The 23,285-nt window shown below is 36.9% G+C and overlaps 1 protein-coding gene across 1 annotated transcript in view; it reads right to left on the bottom strand.

Moving 5' to 3' along the window:
- TMEM135 (transmembrane protein 135) overlaps positions 1 to 23,285 on the bottom strand; it is a 264,244-nt gene that overhangs the window by 14,053 nt on the left and 226,906 nt on the right. Inside the window, exons 7-10 of the mRNA XM_034995060.1 lie at positions 18,992 to 19,033; positions 7,252 to 7,398; positions 4,080 to 4,149; positions 377 to 544 (exon numbers count right to left, since the gene is read on the bottom strand). Of these exons, the coding sequence (XP_034850951.1) occupies positions 377 to 544; positions 4,080 to 4,149; positions 7,252 to 7,398; positions 18,992 to 19,033 (427 nt within the window). The remainder of the gene's footprint in view (positions 1 to 376; positions 545 to 4,079; positions 4,150 to 7,251; positions 7,399 to 18,991; positions 19,034 to 23,285) is intronic.

Here is a 23,285-nt window from a genome sequence, read left to right as displayed (position 1 = left end):
TTAAATTAATAAGCAAGCAGCAAGTATGATTAAGAAATACAAACAGACCAGATATATTAATAACACTTTTGATGTTAGAAATATCAAAAAGTTATATTTTTTCAGTATCTACATTATTGAAAAAAAAAGTCTTTGAGAACCTTTATTATGTATAAATGTAAATATGTCTACACTTTCAAGCACATTAAGTAATATTTTAAAAGAAGAAATTTCTCCAACCTCAATTCCTAATATGTTGTGTATATTTGGAGACGTTATTTATGAATACAACAGAAAGAAGTATTTAAAAAATGATAGATGGGTAAAGGCCGTATCTCATTCTAATAATAGCCATGTTATTTATTTCCCATTTTCCTCCCTCTTCTGAAAGCCTTACCTTGTATATACTAACAAAAGAGCCCAGAAAAGCTCCGAGCTGGAAGTTTTCTTTATTGTAGAAGAGAGAAAATAGCCGGGATGGCTGTGTAAACAGATGCCTGAATGCAGAGGGGATTCTGAGGCAGCACTGGATCAAGTATCCCACGCTAAACATTCTGATGAAACCCTAGAGAAAATTGGGATAAATTCTGATTTACACCCAAATTTCTAAGTCTGTCAGATATAAATTTTACTGTCACAGAATCAAAACAGAATTCCAAATAAATAAATAACCCCAGTTTATATCAAAGTATTTTCAAAATTAAGCCTTAAAGACCTCAATTTTAAAACAATTACCTTAAAATAAGAGTAAAATCTTTCAGTGACTATACTTGATCTTTGATTTTCAAAAACTTGAAAGGCTCAAAAGCACTGGCCAAGCTTGTCTATGCACCAAACTTCCATTTCTTGACATTTTGTTTACATTGTTAACATAGGATTTATAATTCCTAAACCATAACTGAATTTTAGGAACAAAAGCACTGAAATTCCAAAAAAAACCAAAATGCTTTTCAGAAATTTTAACAGAGAACTCTTCTTAATCATTACTATAAATAGGAATTCTTTTGACAGAAAAATAATTTTATTTTTAGACCTTTAATATCAATTTTTTAAATGATCAGGTTAAAAGAATTCTCCAGGAAAAAAAAATAATTATACCTAGGTTTTTATTTCTATGCTCAGCAGTGTCAGGCTAAAACATCTCTAAGAAATGGTAGCTTTAAAGTATACTAAACAAAACTCGAAAAAGCAAATCCACTACAAAGGCATACTTGCTGCCAACATTTTTCCGTATTACCTGCAACTATCTATAGGGCAAAAGGGAACAGAGAGGATGACTACTGTTGGTCAATTTCATTTCAGTATTTAGGGTAATGAAGTTTAAATGTCACTTCATACTGAGAGGCTGAAAAATTCCAATTACCACAAAAGCTAATGTTATATAAAAGAACAGTATTTCACATGATTCAACCAATACATTGTAATACCAGTCTCCCATTCTCCTCCTCTCTCACCACCAGTGGGATGGAAAAATGTCTACATTCCTGCTAAGTTCCAAAGGTCAGGTTTGTATCTTTCAGAGAGCAGCCTTCTTTTTTAGAAAAAAACTGAATTACTATGAAGAAACATTCATTAATTTACCTGAAACTATTTAATACCTGGTTAAAACATGAAAATTAAATTATCTGACCAATCAGCATAAATTACCATGCATTTGCTTAACTGAAACTGCCCAGTATATGTTTAATGCATGAAGTGTTCACACTTTATCTTGCCATTAATAATCTTAACAATATTAATCTAAAGATTCAAGGATCACACTCCTGTTCAATCTTTCCATGCTATTTTCAAGAGATCCATTCATCCTTCCATCCATTCACCCTTTCACGTATTCAGAAAACATTCACTGAAGGCCTCTCATGTGCCAACCACTACACTAGATGCTGGGGACAGAGTGGTGAAGAGGACACAAAGTTTTTGCCTTCATGGAGCTTCACGCTCATTAGAGAAAGAGCAAATAAGTAAGTACATAAATAAAATAATTACAGATTACAGTTAAGTGTTGTGTAGGAAATAAGACTCTAGGAGGGAAATAAGAGGCAGCCGATATTAAATTAGGTGGTAAGGGGAAGTGAAAGAGGATGTGACATTTAAACAGAAAAGAGAAGGAGCTAGCATGAGAAAAACATTTCAGATAGCTTGGGCAGAAAGCACAAAGACAAAACAGAGATTGGCACTTACGAGGAACCAACAAAAAGTATAAATGGAGCATAGTGAGCTGCAGGGAAGGCTAATTCATATGAATATTTACTCAGGGATGTGATTTAACATGTGGTATAACTGAGCTGATAGAATAATGAGGTGCACTGTCAAAGTATTTTACTATATTTGTAGCGTAAATTCCTCACCTACAGGTCTCCAAATAATTTTACATTCATGGACAATATTCCAATTTATACATAAATTGCCAAGTTTATAGGACTGGTACACATTTTGATACAATGACTAGATGTTTTCCTTCCTCAGTAATTCTGCTTTCCTCATATAATTTTTTTTTAAATATCACTTGCCCTCTTTCCAAACTTTCTCTAATACCTCCGATTTAATCAGAATAGTTCTCTTGGTTCCCCTCCTGAAGTCTCCCCTTAAATCAGAATCATGTCCATTTGGAGGGCGTAACTCCTGCCTGGGAGCTGGCAGATCTTGAGGGCTGCCAGCAACATTGCTGCTCGCCCCCCCCGCCATTGTACAAGCAGGAAATCAGATTTGGAAGGAGTGTTTCAGAAACTACTGCACAAATGAAAAAATACTGCTTTAACCTCTGCTCATATCTTCAGGGACTCTAAGGTAAGTGTTAGCTTGGGTATATGGCACCATCAATATTAGACCACGGGCATTCACATTCAGAAGCAAAATGTGATACAGTCCCTCTTCCTCAGAGTGACTGCTGGGAGGCTGTCTTTTGGGGGTGCTGTACAACTTCCCATCATCACCTGAGTGGGGATCAGATACTATAAAGGAAAAACAAACTTTTTAAAGCATCAGGATTGTGACAGCCAAAACTAGAGAATTTGTGGCAGGTGGTGCCACCTGAACCAGACTAACTGCAATGAAAATGACTTCCTCCCCAGAGGTGGTGGTGATGGAGGATGGAAGGACGGCAAGCACAGAACGGGGGACGGGTGTGAGCAGAGACATTCTAGTACACAAATATACTAGGGAAGGAGGAATTTATGCCAGTGGGCACAGCTAACTTCCTTCATGTAGAGCAACTGTGAACATGCTCCAGTAACCTCCATGCCTTCAAAAATGTAACAGCTTTACAAGTCCAACACCAAATGCCACTGTATCAGATTGCGCACAGGGTATGTGTATGACTGCTGATCCACTAGTAGACAGCATACCCCAGGGACCTTGTTCTAGCACGCATTCTAATGAGAACACATTACAACATATAAATTTTAATAACTTTATTTTTCTGTCTTTTTTGCTGTTGTTGCTTCACCTTCTCTTCTACTTTAAAAGTTTTACACTAATTTTTTTATACGATTTTATTTATTTGAGACAGAAAGAGAGAACATGAGCAGGGGAGGGGGCAGAGGGAGAGGAAGGGCAAGAAGCAGACTCCCACTGAGCAGGGAGCCCGAAATGGGGCTTGATCCCAGGACCCTGGGATCATGACCTGAGCTGAAGGCAGACGCTTAACCGACTGAGTCACACAGGCACCCCTTCACTAATTTTTAAATAAGCGAATTTTAAAATTAATTAACCAAGGATCTGGTAAATGAATACTAAAAGCTAAATTGTTATCTATTTTTCACAAATTTCTCATTCTTCAAGTCAAATGCAAAGAATGATAGCAATTACTGTCTATTTTTCCATTTACTTTGAAATCATGCTTTAATTCAAAAGTTATTTCTATATGGGGCATGCCTGGGTGGCTCAGCCAGTTGAGTGTCTGACTTTGGCTCAGGTCATGATCTCAGGTCCTGGATTAAGCCCAGCATCTGGCTCTGTGCTCAGTAGGGAGTCTACTTCTCCCTCTCCCTCTGTCCCTCCCCTCACTCATGCTTTTTCTCTCTCTCAGATAAATACAATCTTTAAAAAGTTATTTCTATATATATTCCCCATAGCTAACAGTGGTACTTTTATATACTTACTTTAATGCAATAAGAGATGCAATTATCTTCATAGTGTTTGCAACACCTATGCCTTGGTCCATGCTTACATCTGAAATAAGACAAAAATAATAAATGATGTGTATGTGTGTAGATGTGCTTAAAACTCTTTAACCAAAAAAGGAGAAAACATTACCTACTTGTTTCTAAATGCATGCATCTTTTGGTTTCTTAGGACATAAAAAAGCAAAGATAACAGATTTTTTTTCTTTTCAGTTCACCATTTGACACAGTTCATAAAACATGTGACTGCAGTCAAAATACTTAAATGCAGAACAGAAAAAACATTGGTAAATATTTGTGACTAAATATGAAAAATATGTAATATATTATCTCTATACTCTGCCAAATCTTTTGGAAGCTTTAAGTTGCTTACTGTAGAGTATAACGGTCATAAGTCACCCATGAAGTCAGTACTTGAGCAACAATCATAATGAGAAAGTGCTCAGGTTACAGGAATTTATACTTAATTATATTTGAGAGAAAACATCTGGAAAAGAAACATGATACGGTATTAGAATTCAAAATTCAGTTTTTAAAATAAATAGAGTAATAGATCATGTGGGAATTCAAAAGTAGGTTATTTGTGATTTAAATGCAAACCACTTGGTCCTCTGGTGTTTAGTAAATGTTTCTGCTGGGGGGGGCTACTGTTCAAGACACATAGATTTTTAATTATTTGGTATGCTGACTCCAGGACTATATATTCACTTGAGGCGTAAAAAAGTAAGTAAAATATCTAACAGGGGTCTGGCTTTCCCCCTTTCTCTATGAAGTGTTCATGTTCCAAAATGACTAGTTTTTGTAATTCTTGCAGACTGCAGTTAATTAATTATCTCATGGTTGGAACACATTAAGTTTCTTGTTTGTAACAATAATGTGTAGAGTGATATTCTGGCTCCACACCTCTCTAATTCCATTTACAAACTGATTAGCAAAACCCTTTCGGAAATCCAATTCTGCACCACAGCTGGCGTATACGTGTAGCCCTTCACAGACAAGGGAGACGGCAGGGATTCCTGCTGCCCGTAGCCCTTATGTCATCAGAATGATGGGACATAACTGGCCATGTGAAGTTGAGGGATTAAAGCTGGGACCTAAAAGAGGTAAATCAGAGAGGGGTGGCCATGTGTAAACCATCACTCTTCATACTTCTAAGTGTCCTCTTCAAAGGCATTCCTCAGCCAGTGCTACTGGAACTACACAGAAATCGTTAAACTCTCTATGCTAGTGAAGTTCAATTCTGGTATCAGCTATACTGTCATTTAATCTTCCCTCAGTCTGTTATTAAAACTTCTCAAAACCTGGACTCCCCATCTCCTGTCTTATTTGCTCTGCGTATGTATTACCCTGCATCTGCTTCCACAGCAGTGGACTCACAGAGGCAAGTCTGACAAGTTCTGCCATGACCTGATAAGTTCTGATACCCAAGGCATCATTCACCCACATAATACATTCTCTGCATTCCCATCTCCGCATTCCCCTCTGATTCATGGTGACATGATTTCCATGAATAGGGATTCCTTGTCTCTTTTCTTCACTCAGGTGATCAGTAACTATTTTGAACTTGCTTAAGAATTAAGAAGTTCATTACCAATCTCACTAGTGGCTATTTACCCAAAAATCACAAAACACTAATTCAAACGGACATATGCATCTCTGTTTATTGCAACATTATTTACAATAGCCAAATTATGGAAGCAGCCCATTTCAATCAATGAATGGATAAAGAAGAGGTGGTATATATACACACATACACACACAGTAATATTCAACCGTATTACTCATATGTGGAATTTAGGAAACAAATGAGCAAAGGGAAAAAAAAAAGAAAGAGAGAAACTAATCAAGAAACAGACTCTAAACTACAGAGAACAAACTGCTGATTATCAAAGGGGAGGTAGTTAGGGATATGGGTGAAACAGGTGATGGGGATTAAGGAGTGCACTTATCATGATAAAAAAAAAAGGATATACATAAATTAAAAAAAAAAGTTTACTACCACAATTATTCCTGCCATCTGTTATTCCTTCCCTCCCTCTTACCTTCTGTATGTGCTGTATACTAAAATGAAGACAAAGTCTTTAAATACAGTAAAAATTTTGAGCACCTACTCTGTGCTCATGTACGTGAGGCAACTCACATGTTATTTCATTAATGGACGCAACACTCCGTAACAGAGATCATTAACCCAAGTTAACAGATGAGGACTTTAGGGTCCAGAGTGGTTAAATCACTTGCCCAAAGTCACAAAGCCAGCAGGGGTGAAATGAGAGTCTAAGGTCTGATTTATGGCTTCAGCTTCCCATAACTGATCCTTAACTTTCTATATTGGCTATTCATTCAACACTCTCTAAAATATCACTACAAAGATTATTTTTATTGACTGATGTTCTAATTTTAAATCACTACATTTTCTATTAATTATAGATGTATTTTAATATTATATAGAAGTATAATTCCTATACTTGAAATAGCCCAGTGATGGGTATTAAGGAGGGCACATATTGCATGGAGCTCTGGATGTTATACGAAAACAATGGATCGTGGATCACTACATCAAAAACTAATGATGTATTGTATGGTGACTAACATCACAACAACAAAAAAAGGACAAAGTTAAAAAAAAAACATACTATTTGTATGAAATTCAGACTTCTTTGTATAATATACAAATAAAGATGTTTTATTCCATTTCCAAAGCCCTGAAAATTTCTACTCTTACAAAAAACATTTATGTAAGGTTTGCTCCTTATTATTCCTCTATCTTCTTGAATGTGCCCCAGAACTTTTCTTTCTCCTTTCCACATTTGGAATATTTGATTAGCACATATTAATCTGTTTCCTAAAGTTCCCCATTCTAGCCTCCTGCAACTGTGTCTAGTTTGACATAGAAAACTATTACAAGTTCATATAAATCTATTCTAAAGGCATATGTTGGTCTACAGTCCAGACAAAAATAATAAATAACACTGACTTGCCATTATGTGCCTTTTATAAAACTCTATGCACTGTTTCTGGTAAAAAAAAAAAAAAAGATAGATATGATATATATGTATATCATTACTGAAAAGAAAATAAAACACCTTGGCAAAGTACAAATATCATATAAAACAGTAACACAGTGTGCTAAATATCAAGATAAAAAACTTACACTGAATCTACAAGTTTCCTGATTAGAGCAATTATATTCAATCTTCTTGGCTTTTCTTCATGTTTCTCTGTCTTTTGTTCCACTTTTGCATATGCTGCTTCTGGTGAATAAGAATGTGTGGGAATTTCTTCCTTCCCTACAATAAACCTAAAGAAAAGAGCACAATGTGAGGCATTTTCACCTTTAAAAAATAAAAGGAAAAAGACAATAAGGAAAAAAAACCCATCCTGATTCTGTTAATATACAAATACATTCTGGAGAGTACCTTATCATTCGAAATAATGTTTTTCAAAATTTAAATAAAATCTTATCCTTTATAAGAAAATGCTGACAGCCATTTCTTTAATAATGCAATAAATTCTTCTATTAAGTTTTCTATTTTAGTTCCAGCATAGTTAACATACAGTGTTATATTAGTTTCAGGTACATAATACACTGATTCAACATGATTCAGTGTTTATCAAGATAAGTGTACTATTAATCTCCTTCACCTATTTCACCCATCCCCCACCCACCTACCCTCTGGTAACCATCAGTGTGTTCTCTGTAGTTAAGAGTCTATTTCTTCGTTTGTCTCTCTCTCTCATTTTTTTTCCTTTGCTCATTTGTTTTGTTTCCTAAATTCCACATATGAGTAAAATAATATGGTATTTGTCCTTCTCTAGCTGGCTTATTTTGCTTAGCATTATACTCTCTAGCTCCATCCATGTTGTTGCAAATGGCAAGATTTTATTCTTTTTTGTGGCTCAATATTCCATTGTGTGTATATTTGTATGTGTGTGGATGTATAAAACCTCTTCTTTATCCTATTGATGGACACTTGGGCTGCTTCCATAATTTAGCTATTGTAAATAATGCTGCAATAAACAGAGGGTACATGTAGTGTCTCTGTGAATTAGTGTTTCTGTATTTGGTAAATACCCACTACTGTGAGTACTAGGTTGTAGGGTAGTTCCATTTTCAACTTTCTGGGGAATCCCCATACTGTTTTCCAGCATGGCTGCACCAGTTTGCATTCCCACAAATAGTGCAAGAGGATTCCTATTTCTCCACATTCTTGCCAACAACCTGTTGTTTCCTGTGTTGTTGATTTTAACCATTCTGCCAGGTGTGAGGTGATAGCTCATTGCAGTTTTGCTTTGCAGTTCCCTGATGCTCACCGATGGTGAGTATCTTTTCATGTGTCCGTTGGACATCTGGATGTCTTCTTTGGAGAAATGTTTGTTCATGTTGTCTGCCCATTTTTAAATTGAATTAGTTGTTTTTCAGGCACCGAGTTATAGAAGTTCTTTATAATTCTGGATACTAACCCTTTATCAGATATGTCATTTGCAAATATCTTTTCCCATCCCATAGGCCGTCTTTTAGTTTTGTTGATTATTACCTTTGCTGTGCAGAAGCTCTTTATTTGATGTAGTCCCAATAGCTTTATTTTTCCTTTTGCTTCCCTTGCCTCAGGAGACATATCTAGAAAAAAGCTGCTATGTCCGATATCAGAGAAGTTACTGCCTGTGCTCTCTTCTAGGATTTTTACGGTTTTATGTCTCACATTTAGGTCCTTAATCCATTTTGAATTTAGCTTTGTGTATGGTGTAAGCCAGTGGGCCAGTTTCATTCTTTTGCATGTTGCTGTCCACTTTTCTCAACACCATTTGTTGAAGAGGCTGTCTTTTTCCCACTGGATATTCTTTCCTGCTTTGTCGAAGATTAACTGACCATATAATTGTGAGTTTACCTCTGGTTTTCTATTCTGTTCCATTGATCTATGTACCTATTTTTGTGCTAGTACCATGCTTGTTTTGATTACTAAAGCTTTGTAGTATAAATTGAAGTCTGGAATTGTGACATCTCCAACTTTGCTTTTCTTTTTCAAAATTGCTCTGGCTATTCGGGGTCTTTGTGGTTCCATACAAATTTTAGGATTCTTTGTTCCAGTTCTGTGAAAAATGTTGTTGGTATTTTGATAGGGATAACATTAAATCTGTAGATTGTATACATTTGTGTAGTATGGACACTTTTACAATATTTGTTCTTCCAATCCATGAGCACAGATTATCTTTCCACTTGTTTGTGTGGAAACAGCAACATCTTTTATCAATGTTTATAAATACTGTTTATAAATATATAAACTATATATAATATATATATAAAATATAAACTATAAAACATTGATAAAAGATAATTTATATATTTTTACACAAGTCTTTCACCTCCTTGGTTAAGTTTATTCCTAGATATTTTATTACCTTTCGTGCAATTGTAAATGGAATTGCTTTCCTAATTTCTCTTTCTGTTGCTTATTAGTATATAAAAATACCATGAATTTCTGTATGTTGATTTGGTATCATGTAATCTTACTGAATTCATTTATCATTTCTAATAGCTTTTTGGTGGAGTCTTTAAGGTTTTCCATATATAGTATCATGTCATCTGCAAATAGAAAAAGTTTTACTTCTTCCTTCCTCTTTTCTGATCACTGTGGCTAGGACCTTCAGTACTACGTTAAATATGAGTGGTGAGAGTGGACATCCTTGTCTTTTTCCTGACCTTAGGGGAAATGCTCTCGGTTTTTCACCATTGAATATTATGTTAGCTGTGGGTTTTTCATTTATGGCTTTTATTATGTTGAGGTGTTCCCTCTAATCCCACTTTGCTGAGGGTTTTTATCATGAATGGATGTTTTATATTCTAAAATGCTTTTTCTGCATCCATTAAAATGATCATTTGGTTTTTATTCCTTCTTTTATTGATGTGATGAATCACATTGATTGACTTGTGAATACTGAACCACCCTTGCACCCCAGGAATAAATTCCACTTGATTCTGGTGAATGAATTTTTAATGTATTGTTGGGTTCAGTTTGCTAGTATTTTGTTGAAAATTTTTGCATCTATGTTCAGAAAGAGATATTGGCCTGTATTTCTCTTTTTTTGTAATGTCTTTATCTAGCTTTGGTATCAGGGTAATGTTGGCTTCATAGAATAAATTAAGAAGTTTTCCTTTTCTATTTTTTGGAATAGTTTGAGAACAGGTGTTAACTCTTCTTTAAATGTTTGGTAGAATCCCCTTGTGAAACCATCTGGTCCTGGACTTTTGTTTGCTGGGACATAGGTTAACATTCTCCTACAATCTTTTTGATTTCTGTGCTTCGGTTGTTACTTCTCCCCTTTCATTTCTAATTTTATTTACTTGAGTCCTCTCTCTCTTTTTATGAATCTGGCTAAAGGCTTATGATTTTGTTGATTTTTCAAAGAACTGGCTCCTGGTTTCACTGATTTGTTCTATTGTTTTTTTAGTTTCTACTTTATTTCTGCTCTAATCTTTATTATTTCCTACCTTCTACTGGCTTGTGGCTTTGTTTGTTGTTCTTTCTCTAGTTCCTTTAGATGTAAGGTTAGATTGGTTGTTTATTTAGGATTTTTCTTGCTTCTTGAGGTAGGCCTATATTGCTATAAACTTCCCTCTTAGAACAGCTTTTGCTATATCCCAGATTTTGGACTATTGTGTTTGCATTTTCATTTGTCTCCATGTATTTTTTATGTCCTTTGATTTCTTGGTTTACTCATTCATTGTTTAGTAGTATGTTATTTAACCTCCATGTATTTATGTGCTTTTCATGTTTTTTCTTGTGCTTGATTTCTAGTTTCATACCATTGTGGTCAGAAAAGATGTATTTTTATGACTTCAATTTTTCTGAATTTGTTGAGACTTGTTTTGTGGCCTAATATGTGATCTATTCTGGAGAATGCTCCATGTACACTTGAAAAGAATTCTGCTGTCTTAGGATGGAATGTTCTGACTATATCTGTTAGATCCATCTGGGCCAATATCTCATTCAAAACCACTGTTTCTTTGTTGATTTTGTTTGAATGATCTGTCTATTGATGTAAGTGAAGTGTTGAAGTACGCTACTATTATTGTATTACTATTGATCATTTTCTTTATGTTTGTTATTAACTGCTTTATGTATTTATTTGGGTGCTCCCAAGTTGGATTCATAAATATTTACAATTTTTATATCTTCTTGTTGGATTGTATTGTTTATGATCATACAGTGTCCTTTGTCCCTTTTTACAGTCCTTGTATGAAAGTCTATTTTGTTGATATAAGTTGCTACTCAGGCTACCTTTTCACTTCCATTTGCATGATAGATGTTTCTCTATCCCTTCACTTTCAGTCTGCATATGTCCTTAAGTCTGAAATGAGTCTCTGGCAGGCAGCATGTAGATGGGTCTTGCTTTTTTATCCATTCTGTCATCATGTGCCATGATTGGAGCATTTAGTCCATGTACATTCAAAGTAATTATTGATATGTATGTATTTATTGCCATTTTGTTACTTAATTATGGTTATTTTGATAGTTCCTCTCTGTTCCTTTCTTCTCTTGCTCTCTTCTTTCATGATTTGTTGGCTTTCTTTAGCAAAATATTTGGATTCCTTATTTATTTATTTTTTAATTTATTACTGTTTTTGACTTGTAGTTACCATTAGGTTTATATATAACATCTTCCGCATATAGCAGTCTATGTTCAGCTAATGGTTGCTTAATTTTACTCCTCTCCTCTCCACATTTCAGATATTTGGTATCATATTTTACATCCTTTTATTTTGTGCTTCTCTTGACTGATTTTTATAGATATACTTATTTTTTTGTTGTTTTTGTGCTTCCTGTTTTTTCTTACTTATGATTTTTGTTTTCCTCTTACAAAGCCCCCCTTAGCATTTCTTGTAGGGCTGGTTTAGTGGTCATGAATTCTTTTAACTTTTGTTTGTCTGGGAAATTCCTTCTAATCTAAATGACAGCCTTGCTGGATAGAATATTCTTGGCTTCCAATTTTTCCCTTTGAGCACTTTCAATATATCATACCAGTCCCTTCTGGTCTGCAAAGTTTCTGCTGAAAAATCAGCTGATAGCCTTATGGGGTTTCCCCGTATATGTAACCATCTTCTTTTTTTTTTTTTTTTTACAATCTTTAAAATTCTTTCCTGGCGCACCTGGGTGGCTCAGTCGTTAAGTGTCAGCCTTTGGCTCAGGTCATGATCCCAGGATCCTGGGACTGAGCCCTGCATCGGGCTCCCTGCCTGGTGGGAAGCCTGCTTCTCCCTCTCCTACTCCCCCTGCTTGTGTTCCTGCTCTTGCTATCTCTCTCTCTGTGTCAAATAAATAAAATCTTTAAATAAAATAAAATAAAATAAAATTCTTCGTTTATCACTATTTTTTACCATTTTAATTACTATGTGTCTTGGTGTGTACCTCCTTAGGTTGAATCCTAACAGGGGGATTTCTGTGCCCCTGAATCAGGATCTCTGTTTCCCTCCCATGATGTGGGAAGTTTTCAGCTATTACTTCTTCAAATACATTTTCTGCCCCCCTTTCTCTCTTATGCTTGATGGAGTTGCTGAATTTTCTAAGTCTATTCTCATTACGTAGTATTTATTTGTCTCTCACCTGTTCAGCTTGATTGCTTTCCATTACTCTATCCTCCAGGTCACTTACAGGTTCCTCTGCTTCCTGTAGCCTACTGTTTATTCCATCTATTGTATTTTTAATTTCATTTATCGAGTTCTTCACCTCTGATATGTTTTTATCTCTCTCTCTTTTTTTAAAGAGTTTATTTATTTATTTGACAGAGAGAGACACAGCGAGAGAGGGAACACAAGCAGGGGGAGTGGGAGAGGGAGAAGCAGGCTTCCTGCCAAGCAGGGAGCCCGATGTGGGGCTCGATCCCAGGACCCTGGGATCATGACTTGAGCTGAAGGCAGGCACTTAATGACTGAGCCACCCAGGCACCCATTTTTTATCTCTTTGTCAAGAGTTTCACTGATGTCCTCCACCCTTTTCTGAAGTCCACTGTCTTTATGAGCATTACTTTAAATTCTTTATCAAGCATCTTACTTTTTTCTATTTCACTTAATCTCCTGCTGTGATTTTGTCCTGTTTTTTCATTTGGGACATATTCCTCTGTTTCCTCATTTTGTCTATCTGTGTCAGTTTCTCTTTGTTAGGAAAGTCAGCTACACCTTCTGCTCTCGAAAGTAATGGCTTCGGGCGCCTGGGTGGCTCAGTTGGTTAAGCGACTGCCTTCGGCTCAGGTCGTGATCCTGGGGTCCCGGGATCGAGTTCCGCATCGGGCTCCCTGCTTGGCGGGGAGTCTGCTTCTCCCTCTGACCCTCCTCCCTCTCATGCTCTCTGTATCTCATTCTCTCTGTCTCAAATAAATAAATAAAATCTTTAAAAAAAAAAAAAAAAAAAGAAAGTAATGGCTTCATGAAGAAGAGGTCCTGTACTGCTCTGCAGTACAGTGTCCCCTGTTCACCAGAACCTGGCACTTCAGGGGAATCTCCTGTTTGTGTTGCTTGTGTTGTGTCTGAGTCACTTTTTCTTTCAGTCCAGACATCTTCATTGACTCTGTATCTGTTGTGGGCTTTGCTTGCTCTCTGTGGTGTTAGTGAGACACAGGCTGCAAGCTCTGAGAAGACATCAGGTGAGCTAAGGGCTGAGGTCAGCATGCTTGGAGTGTGCCAGTCCTCAGCAGAACACATGGGCAAGGCACACTGCTAGCAGGTTAGGTAGCAAGTGTCTGCGCAGTGCTGCCCACAGGTGGCCCTGTGTTTATGCTGGGCAGCAGGGGAGGAAAATGGTGCCTGCCACCTCCTTTGTTCCCAGAGAAGTCCTCTAACACATTCAAAATCAGTATAAACATATCTTCCTCCTGTTTGTCCCATGCACTATGCAAACTGTCATTTCTATGTTGCCTATGGGCTGCTGTATCTTTAAAGGCGGGATCCAGCTATCACTCACTCTCCCATCTTGCCCAGTGCTGAGTCAGCAGACTTTTTAAGCTCCAGACTCCAAATCCTGTGATTTATACAAACTCATAGAATTCAGCCCCTCTGGTTTTCAAAGCCAGATGTTATGGTTTGGGATCCCTAGTGTGAGAGACTGTTTTCTTTCCCCTCTCTATACCCGTAGCTCCCTCCCTCCTGTGGGCAGCTCCCAACCACTGTTTCTACCCTCCGTAACCTCTCAGATGCAGCTTTTTTTTCTTTAAAGAGTTCATTTATTTATTTGAGAGAGAAAAAGAGAGAGGGAAAGCACAGAGGGAGAATGAGAGGGAGAAGCAAACTCCCCACTGAGCAGAGAGCCCGACATGGCACTCGATCTCAGGACCCTGAGATCATGACCTGAGCTGAAGGCAGACACTTAACTGACTGAGCCACCCAGGCACCCCTCTCAGATGCAGCTTCTTTACATTTAGTTGTGAAGTTTGTTCTGCCCATCTTTGGATTGCCCTCTAGTGTATTTACACGGATGTGAGTGATATCTAGTTGTCAACATGGGATGGGGTGAACTTAGGGTCCTGCTACTCCACCATCTTCCCAAGCTTCCCAACAATGCACGTATTTTAAAATCAAATTAACCAAGTAAAATACAGCATAACACTTTTATGATGCACCCTTTTAACTTAAGTTACCACTTTTTAAAGATATTACACACCTTGAGGTTTTTTCAAACAAAAAAGCAGGTGAAATATTTACTTGGGTCTACTAGTTGATCAAAAAATTCTATTTTTTTGTCTAAATTCTACTAATAGTTACAATTGAATGAGGTTCTCATTTTTCAGTATAAAGTTATATTTCATGTCACTTTGAGTCATAAAATAGCTGCAATGCAATATTAGGTCATACGAAGATATTCAGGGAAATGGAGAAATCTAAAGACTGAGAATCATAAAATGGTCAAGATTCCATGCATTCTCACATAATTTCATTAGAAAACCTTAAACTCAATATTATTCTAATCTAGTTATTTCTCTTCTGAAAAACCTAATATCTGGGAGAAGACACTATTCTTATCTCATCAAAACTGGAGTATTTTTTTCCCAGACAATGCAAAAGAAAAGAAAGAAAAAAAAAAGAAAAAAAGAGTTGCTACCATTAGATATCATTCAATCAGTATCCTTTACTAGTTTTCCATTTTTACTGTTTGTACCTTCACTATGAGTCATTGCTCTTATAAAGAATAACTAAGCTTTCTTAAGAGAACTCTACCTGCTGAACTTTCAGAAAATACCATAAAATGCAGACAAAAACAAGGGATCAGTAATACTACACTAAGGTTCTGGAACATGGGACCTATGACAAATAGAATAAGAAAATGTAAACACTCAGAAAAGAGAGGTGAAAAAAGCTATTACTATCAACAACTGTATCCCATCTCATTCAGACAAACTTGGTAAAATATCTAGCTTATTAAATCATAAAGGGCATGTAATGAGATTGTCACAAGGTGGCAGCTGTGCAGTCTCAGTAGCTGTTATTCCAAAAGAATTTGGTTCTTAATCATGGATGTGCATGGAGAGTTCAAGGTCTGTACTACTGTTCTTTATAAACAAGACAAAAACTATGTTAGAACAGATAAAATCATCTCTCTCACACTGTTCATAACACTGTTTCTCTTTTGGCCAGGACTAACCATCTCAGATTAGAGGTCACTTCCTTGGAGAAACTGTCCCCGCCCAAGCTGCAGTGAGTTAGCAATCCTTCCCTTGTGCTATCAAGGCCCAATGAGTCCCCAATAGTAGAAGCACCTTATTAGTAGTTTGCATCCCCCATTAAACTGTGGGTCTGTGAGACTATACATCTTTTGCTATTACACCCCAGGGACTGGCACATAGTAAAAATTTAATTAATACATACTGAATGATCAAATATAGTAATAATGAGCATTTTCTGAACATTTACTATATGACAGGACAGTACAGAGGATTAAATCATTTAATCCTCATAGCAACACTATGAAGTAGGTGCCATCATTTCTGTGAGAGTTAGCATGGAAAAGCATTTGACCACATCCAAAAACAGTTATTACTTGGACCCCAAAAACTGTCTCACTCTAAAGCCTGGGCTCTTAATCACTAAGCTGCCTATACACTTCAAAGTATTAAACTATGTTGATGCAGGTTTGGTATACCATAAGGCTCCTGAACTGGTTCCCAGCCTTTGACTCTATCCTTGACTCTTTCTGTCTGTTCTCATAACTTCTACTAAATTAGCAAGAATTAATAACCATTTTTTTCCAGAATATTTTCCTATAATACAGAGTAAATTCTAAGTGCAAATAGTTCAATCCAGCCCCTTATTTTGAGTGGATTTGACGAAGAGACACAAAAATATCGGATACATTTTGAGTTTCTGTAAGGATTCTGGGAGCCTATGGAGAGACACGGGAAAAGGCAACGTTTTCTCTTTAGGAAAACCAACTTTTGATTTTGTTATAAACTTTTGACATAACATAGAATCTTTACATTCAATGCAACAACAACAAAAAGTTATTTTCTGAAATGTTTCATGATCTTTCAATGAAAAATATAATATGAAAAAATTACCGCTGTGTATTATGACTTAGTTACTGTTACCACAGAGTTTCCACAACCAAAGATACTCTTATTCACACAGGGGACTCAATTTGTCCCCTCCCAAACTAGCTTCCTTGCACACCATTTGATTTTCTGTTAATAGCACCTTTTTCATGTACTTAGGTTTTTTTTTTTTTAAAAAAAGATTTTATTTATTTATTTGACAGAGAGAGAAATAGCGAGAGCAGGAACACAAGCAGGGGGAATGGGAGAGGGAGAAGCAGGCTTCTTGCCGAGCAGGGAGCCCGATGTGGGACTCGATCCCAGGACCCTGGGATCATGACCTGAGCCGAAGGCAGACGCTTAACGACTGAGCCATCCAGGTGCCCTGTACTTAGGTTTTCAAAACTTGGCTCGTAGCAAGGATTGGAGGGAAAGAGGAAGAAGGAAAATATCAATCAGTAGGTCTTCATTTCCTTCGACACCAGTCTCAACATTGCCTCTTTCTCTTTAATCCTCCACTGTCGCCAAATCCCAGTCCTTATCACTTCATCTTTCTTCCTTCTGATTCTCTCTTTCACAATGTCTGTCCCAAATACTGTGGCCAGACTAATCTTTCTGAAACAATGTCAACTACCCTGCTCAAAACCCTTTAGTGGCTCTCTACTGCCCATCTTATCAAATTCAAATCTGTCTTCTTTTTTTTCTGTTTAGGTCTTCCATAATCGGCCCTGCTCTGACCATCATTTAAAAAATCAAAAAACCCGGGGCACCTGAGTGGCTCAGTTGGTTGGGCGACCACCTTCGGCTCAGGTCATGATCCTGGAGTCACAGGATTGAGTCCCGCGTCGGGCTCCCTGCTCGGCAGGGAGTCTGCTTCTCCCTCTGACCCTCCTCCCTCTCATGCTCTCTGTCTCTCATTCTCTCTCTCTCAAATAAATAAATAAAATCTTAAAAAAAAAAAATTAAAAAAATCAAAAATCAAAAAACCCTACAAAACCTTATGATCCCTAAAATAAGCTTTTCATACCCATTAAGTTGATTTTCCCACTCTTACCTCATATTTCATGTTTATAATTTTCATACTTTTGCTAACATTATTCACTTCTACCCAGAAGGTTCCTCCTCTTCCCTTCTAGTTCTCTAAAGCTATCCTTCAAGTGTAGTTTAAGGCTTATCCCCATAAGAAGAATAATAACAGTAATAGCCAACATTTCTTGAGCACTATGTGCCATGCACAGTTCTAAACACTTTTCATGCATTAACTCATTTGATCCTCAAAATAACCTAAAAAAGACAATCATATGAAATCTTTAGCATACCGAAGCCTACCCTAATTTTTCCCTCCTAATAAATACTCCACACCTAATCTTCACTAAGCATCTACTATATGTACTTAGAAGAATAAAAGAGGCAACATTTATAATACAAACTGGAAGAGCATTAGGTTTCAAGTAAGTATATGCAGTCACTGTATGACATTAAATTAGTTAAGTATTCTAAGCCTCATGTCGCATGGGCATAAAAATACCCATCTCACAGAACTGCTGTGAAAATTTTCTAATCTATGTGAAAATGCTTGGTGAACTGTAAAATACAATGGAAGTGCTGCCAACCAACTTTTCTACACTATCTACTACTATCGGCCAATAACTATGGCAAGAAATGGCATACAGGGTGAAAAGCAGATTCTAGTGACTCTAGTGAAGCTTATGATCCAAAATGTGTCTGACATGAGCCCTGTCCTAATGAAGCCCATAATGTGGTACCACACAATTCAGTATTTAATTTTGCAGTAATTATTCACATGTAGCTTTGTTTTTCCAATGCTCCTTGAAGAGAGAGTTCTTCTAATTCTTTCCTAACACCCAGTGATATGAGGCACACAATAGGTCCCAAAAGCAGTTGTTGATTTTTTTTTTTTTAAAGATTTCACTTATTCATTTGACAGAGAGAGCATTGGTGGTTCAGTGGTAGAATTCTCGCCTGCCATTTGACAGAGAGAGACACAGTGAGAGAGGGAACACAAGCAGGGGGAGTGGGAGAGGGAGAAGCAGGCTTCCCGCGGAGCAGGGAGCCCGATGTGGGGCTCGATCCCAGGATCCTGGGACCATGACCTGAACCGAAGGCAGACGCTTAACGACTGAGCCACCCAGGCACCTCCAAAAACAGTTGTTGACTGACTGATTTTTAGGGGGAAAGAAATACAATAAATTACTCTTTTAATAAAATATCGTAAAAGTGACTGTGACTGCTGCAATTATTTTGGGCTAGAAAACTGAGTCGATAAACATCTATTGTAATTATGTGCAATAATATTACTTTTTGAAAAAGTTAACTTGCAAATTCTCTCTTAACATAAAGGTAAATAAACTACTTACCTAAGAGCAGAGAATGTAAATCCTTTCAAACCATCTTTGCACCTAAAACAATAAAAATTATGATAAAGTAACAATTTTTGAAATATAAAGTAGTATATTAAGTAGCTATTAAAATTTATTCTGAAACAGATTACTTTTATTTTTAAAATTTTTTTATTTTTTTAAAGATTTTATTTATCTATTTGACAGAGAGAGAGAGAGACAGCGAGAGAGGGAGAGGGAGAAGCAGGCTTCCCGCCGAGCAGGGAGCCCGATGCGGGGCTCAATCCCAGGACCCTGGGATCATGACCTGAGCCGAAGGCAGATGCTTAAGGACTGAGCCACCCAGGCGCCCCTGAAACAGATTACTTTTAAAAGGTGAAACTTTTAGGACAGTGATCTGAGCAGTACAAATGCAACAAACAAGCAAGCCATCTTACACAGGATGATTAAAATTTCCTATGTCAAATTAACATAATTTAAGGCTCAACTCTCCTATTTGCAGGTGGAAGAGAGATTTAAGTATATCTTCTAAGGGCTCCACGTGGACTTAAAATGAAGGCTCAGCGTGGAATATTCATTTTACCCAATCCCTGGGGGAGCAAATTGTTGAGAAGAAAAGGCCAAATACACCTGCTGGGTATTATGAATAGATCAATTCAAGGTCCTGACTTCTCCCTACTTATTAATTCAGTGAATGCAGAGCAATGTAGAGCTGGCAGGCACAAAAAGGCTTCAAGTTTAGTTCAACAGTTTTAACTTTTGAGTAAGCCCAATCAGAATGGATAACATAGCAAGGGAACAGAGTGGGGGTAAGGGGAGGGCACAGAGGCAGGAGTTCAAATAATATTTATTGAGTATTTACTATTGCTGGACATTGTTTTGGGCACTTTATATGTGTTGTCTCATTTAATTATATCACACCTCTATGAATAAGTATTTCTCTATTCTATAGCTGGGCAGAGTCCCCCTCCCCCAAAACGGGCAACTTCCAAGAGATCACAAAATAAATAATAGTCGGAATTCAGGGAAAAAAAGTTCCTCTGACTTAAAAACTGTGGTTTTCTCTTATACCTCCTTCTGAAATAGTGTATTCCTTTTAACTGGGGGAAGGTTCAAACTGCATGACAATTAAAAAAAGATTCTCAGATCTGCAAAAAATATTTAAACAAGATTTTAAAATGGGGACATTACTATACTAGTCTTAATGGCCTGCTTTATGAGTATGATCAAGTTACTAAAGAATTGTTGTATATCTAGTATCAGAATCCTTTGGAGAAACTATAGAGATTGGTGATACAATGATGCTCAAATGTATGTTAATTTTAGACACTGGATATTCTTGGATAAAAAGTACAGCCTCAAATCTAATTGGGCAACTCTCTCAGTGTACCTTTTATATGAAAGGTCACAAAGGAAATGCATAAAAATATAAGAATTCCTTCTGAACAAGTCTAAATGTAGGTATTTTTACTGGGGGGCACAGAGAATCTCAGAAAAGAATTTAATTCGTGTGCATAGATCTTTTAAAACACTTAAGAATTCATTTTAATTAAGAAACATGATCTACTTTGCGATCATGTTAACAGTGAGAAATGTAATCACAGAATTTAGCTAACATACTACATAATTACTCACCCCACACAGAATGAGGGTAAAGGCAAAAGAATTCATATGTTAAGCTAAAAATATGCATGAGAAAATTATAGCATTCTTAAACATTCTTAAACTTATCTTTTTTTCCATCTGAAGTGTTTCTCAGTAATTTAAAACCCATAATTGGGCAATTTCTAGATAGGTGGGGTGGTGAGCGGGTTAGGCTAGGCGTCTACTGACTGGAAAACAGAAAGCAGCAGATTGATTAAAGATTATATACAAGTGGGAACAAATTTTGGCTTTGGTATGCTATTGTTAAGAGATAGCCATTTATCTTTGTGCAATGCTGAATAGATAAAGGATTCTGACAACTTGGTCTAGTCAGGATTGCCTATTTGTGACCTTAAACAATAAATCTAATTGCAGACCAAACATCAAAAAGTAGCTTTCAAATAAAAAAGGGCATGTACAAATGAATTTGCAATTTCATTATGATGGAAGTTTGGTTCTTTCAGCAGAACCCTGTGGGAAGCACTTCATATTGATAAAGTCTTAGCCCGAATTCAAAAGGGGCTATTCTTCTTTCCATTCATGTGTATAAGGTCTGTTAATGTAATTGAGGGTCAGATGTCTATGTCAAAAGAACAAAAAAGTAATTATTCCCCTAAAAAGAATCTTTAAAATAATAATATCGCCCTGCATTTTGATACCAAGAGTATTGTCTGAGCCTTAGCCTAACTATGAAACACTATCGTAATCTGAGTTAAATGTAAAAAGTATGGTATGCACGGAAAGATTTATACAGAACAGACCCCATTAGAAGGGGCCTCACTATTTAACAGATCAGTTATTATAATGCAAATCAAATTACTTTCTGCATTCACGTCTTAAGGCTCACTGATTTCCTCAACAAATACTGACTGAATGCCTACTATGTGTAAGCACTAGTTTCAGATCTAAGGAAGTAACAGCGGACAATAGAGAATCTCTGTTTCCATCCAGGTGACATTCTGGGCCAGGGAAAGGTACGAGGAAAACAAGTAAATATGTCTGGTGGTGATAAGTGCTAGGCAAAACAGGACGCAGAGGAAGAGGAGAAACAGATGTGGTCAGGCCTTCTTATCTTAGGTAGTGTAATCCAGAAGGGCCTCTCCAAGAAGGTGAAATTTGATGATGTGATCAGAATCCTTACAGGATGGAGGGAAGAGTATCTGATTGAAGGAAGAGCAAGCACAAAGCTCCTGACTAGGAGTTTTCGTGGCACTGAAGGAGAACAGCAAAGTAGATTACTGTAGCTGGAACAAAAGAGGGGAGGGAAGCCGTGGTAGGAAAGGAGGTCATAGTCACAGTGGAGGAGGGAAGGAGTGGTCCAAAGTTCTTGGTAGGGCCCTTTAGGCATGGTAAAAAAAAAAAAACAAAACAAAACCTCAGCAGAAGAGTGACAAAGACCTGTCTTAAATTTTAAGATAATCTTTGGTTGCTCATTGGAAAACAAACCACAGGAATGCAAGGTTAACAGCAAAGAGGCGAGGGGCGCCTGGGTGGCTCAGGCGGTTAAGCGTCTGCCTTCAGCTCAGGTCATGATCTCAGGTCCTGGGATGGAGCCCCAGCTCCCAGCTCAGCGGGGAGTCTGCTTCTCCCTCTCCCTCTGCCTCTCCCTCTGCCTCTCCCTCTGCTTGTGCTCTCTCTGTCTCTCAAATGAATAAAATCTTAAAAAAAAAAAAAAAAAACCAGCAAAGAGGTGAATTAGGGGAAAGATGATTGTGGCTTGACTAGGTCATTAAGTGGTAGAGGTAGAGAAAAGTGGTAAGACTCCAAAGGTATTTCAAAAATAGAGTTGGTGGAATTCCTTGATGGTACAAGAGAAAGAGAAAATTTATAAATTATTAAAATATTTTTGATTTGAGCAAGCAAAAGGATAAAACGTCCGTTTACTGAAGTGAGGAAGATTACGGGAAGAACAGGTTTGAGGAGAAAATCAGTTTTATTTCGGACATGGTAAGTTTGAGATGACTGTTACCTACAAATGGAAATGTTAATGAAGCAAGTGGCTGCTGTACAGGTTTGGGGGTCAAGGAAGACGGGTGATTCATCTATAAGTAGAACTTAAATCCATAGTACAATCATCTAGGAAATAAGTGCCAATAGAGAAAATACCCAAGGACTGAGTGTATTTTATTTCTCTATATTTTATAGTGTAGAAAATCTGTTCCATAGGAAAAAAACAAAAAACAAAGTCATTTCTCTTCCTAATGAAATTGTTCTCTAACACAAAGTCTCATTTTTATTTTTGAGCGTGCATAAATATAATGCCTATAACTCATGTACACACAGACTTTTCTATTAGTTAGCCTATAAATGGCAGAAATATCTAGTAAGAATCAATCGTAGTTACTGAATCTCTACATTTGCAAGGTTATGTGCAAGGTTCAGGAAAGAGGAGGAGGAAAAAGTGCAGCATCATATCAAACAACTTAGGTTATACACAACTTATTAGAGAGGTTCAGGCTGGAATTATACACTGAGGAGAAGAAAGTATAAAGTTTAATACTGTTATTAGAATAATATACTTGGTCAAATGCCAATGAGAGGGGGAACCCACAAACAATTTTTTTTTAAATTGTAAGTGTAAATGATAGTTTAAAAAAAAAAAAACAATTTGCCCACAAAGATTCTTTGTCTCATGCTTAATTTCCATGAAATTATTTCCAGGAGATAC

This window comes from Mirounga leonina, unplaced genomic scaffold (genome assembly GCF_011800145.1).
Source record: "Mirounga leonina isolate KUSES-001 unplaced genomic scaffold, KU_Mleo_1.0 Mir_92, whole genome shotgun sequence".
Taxonomy (NCBI): Eukaryota; Metazoa; Chordata; class Mammalia; order Carnivora; family Phocidae; genus Mirounga; species Mirounga leonina.
Note: the sequence above shows the minus strand (reverse complement) of the source record. Positions and strands in the feature narration are given on the sequence as shown.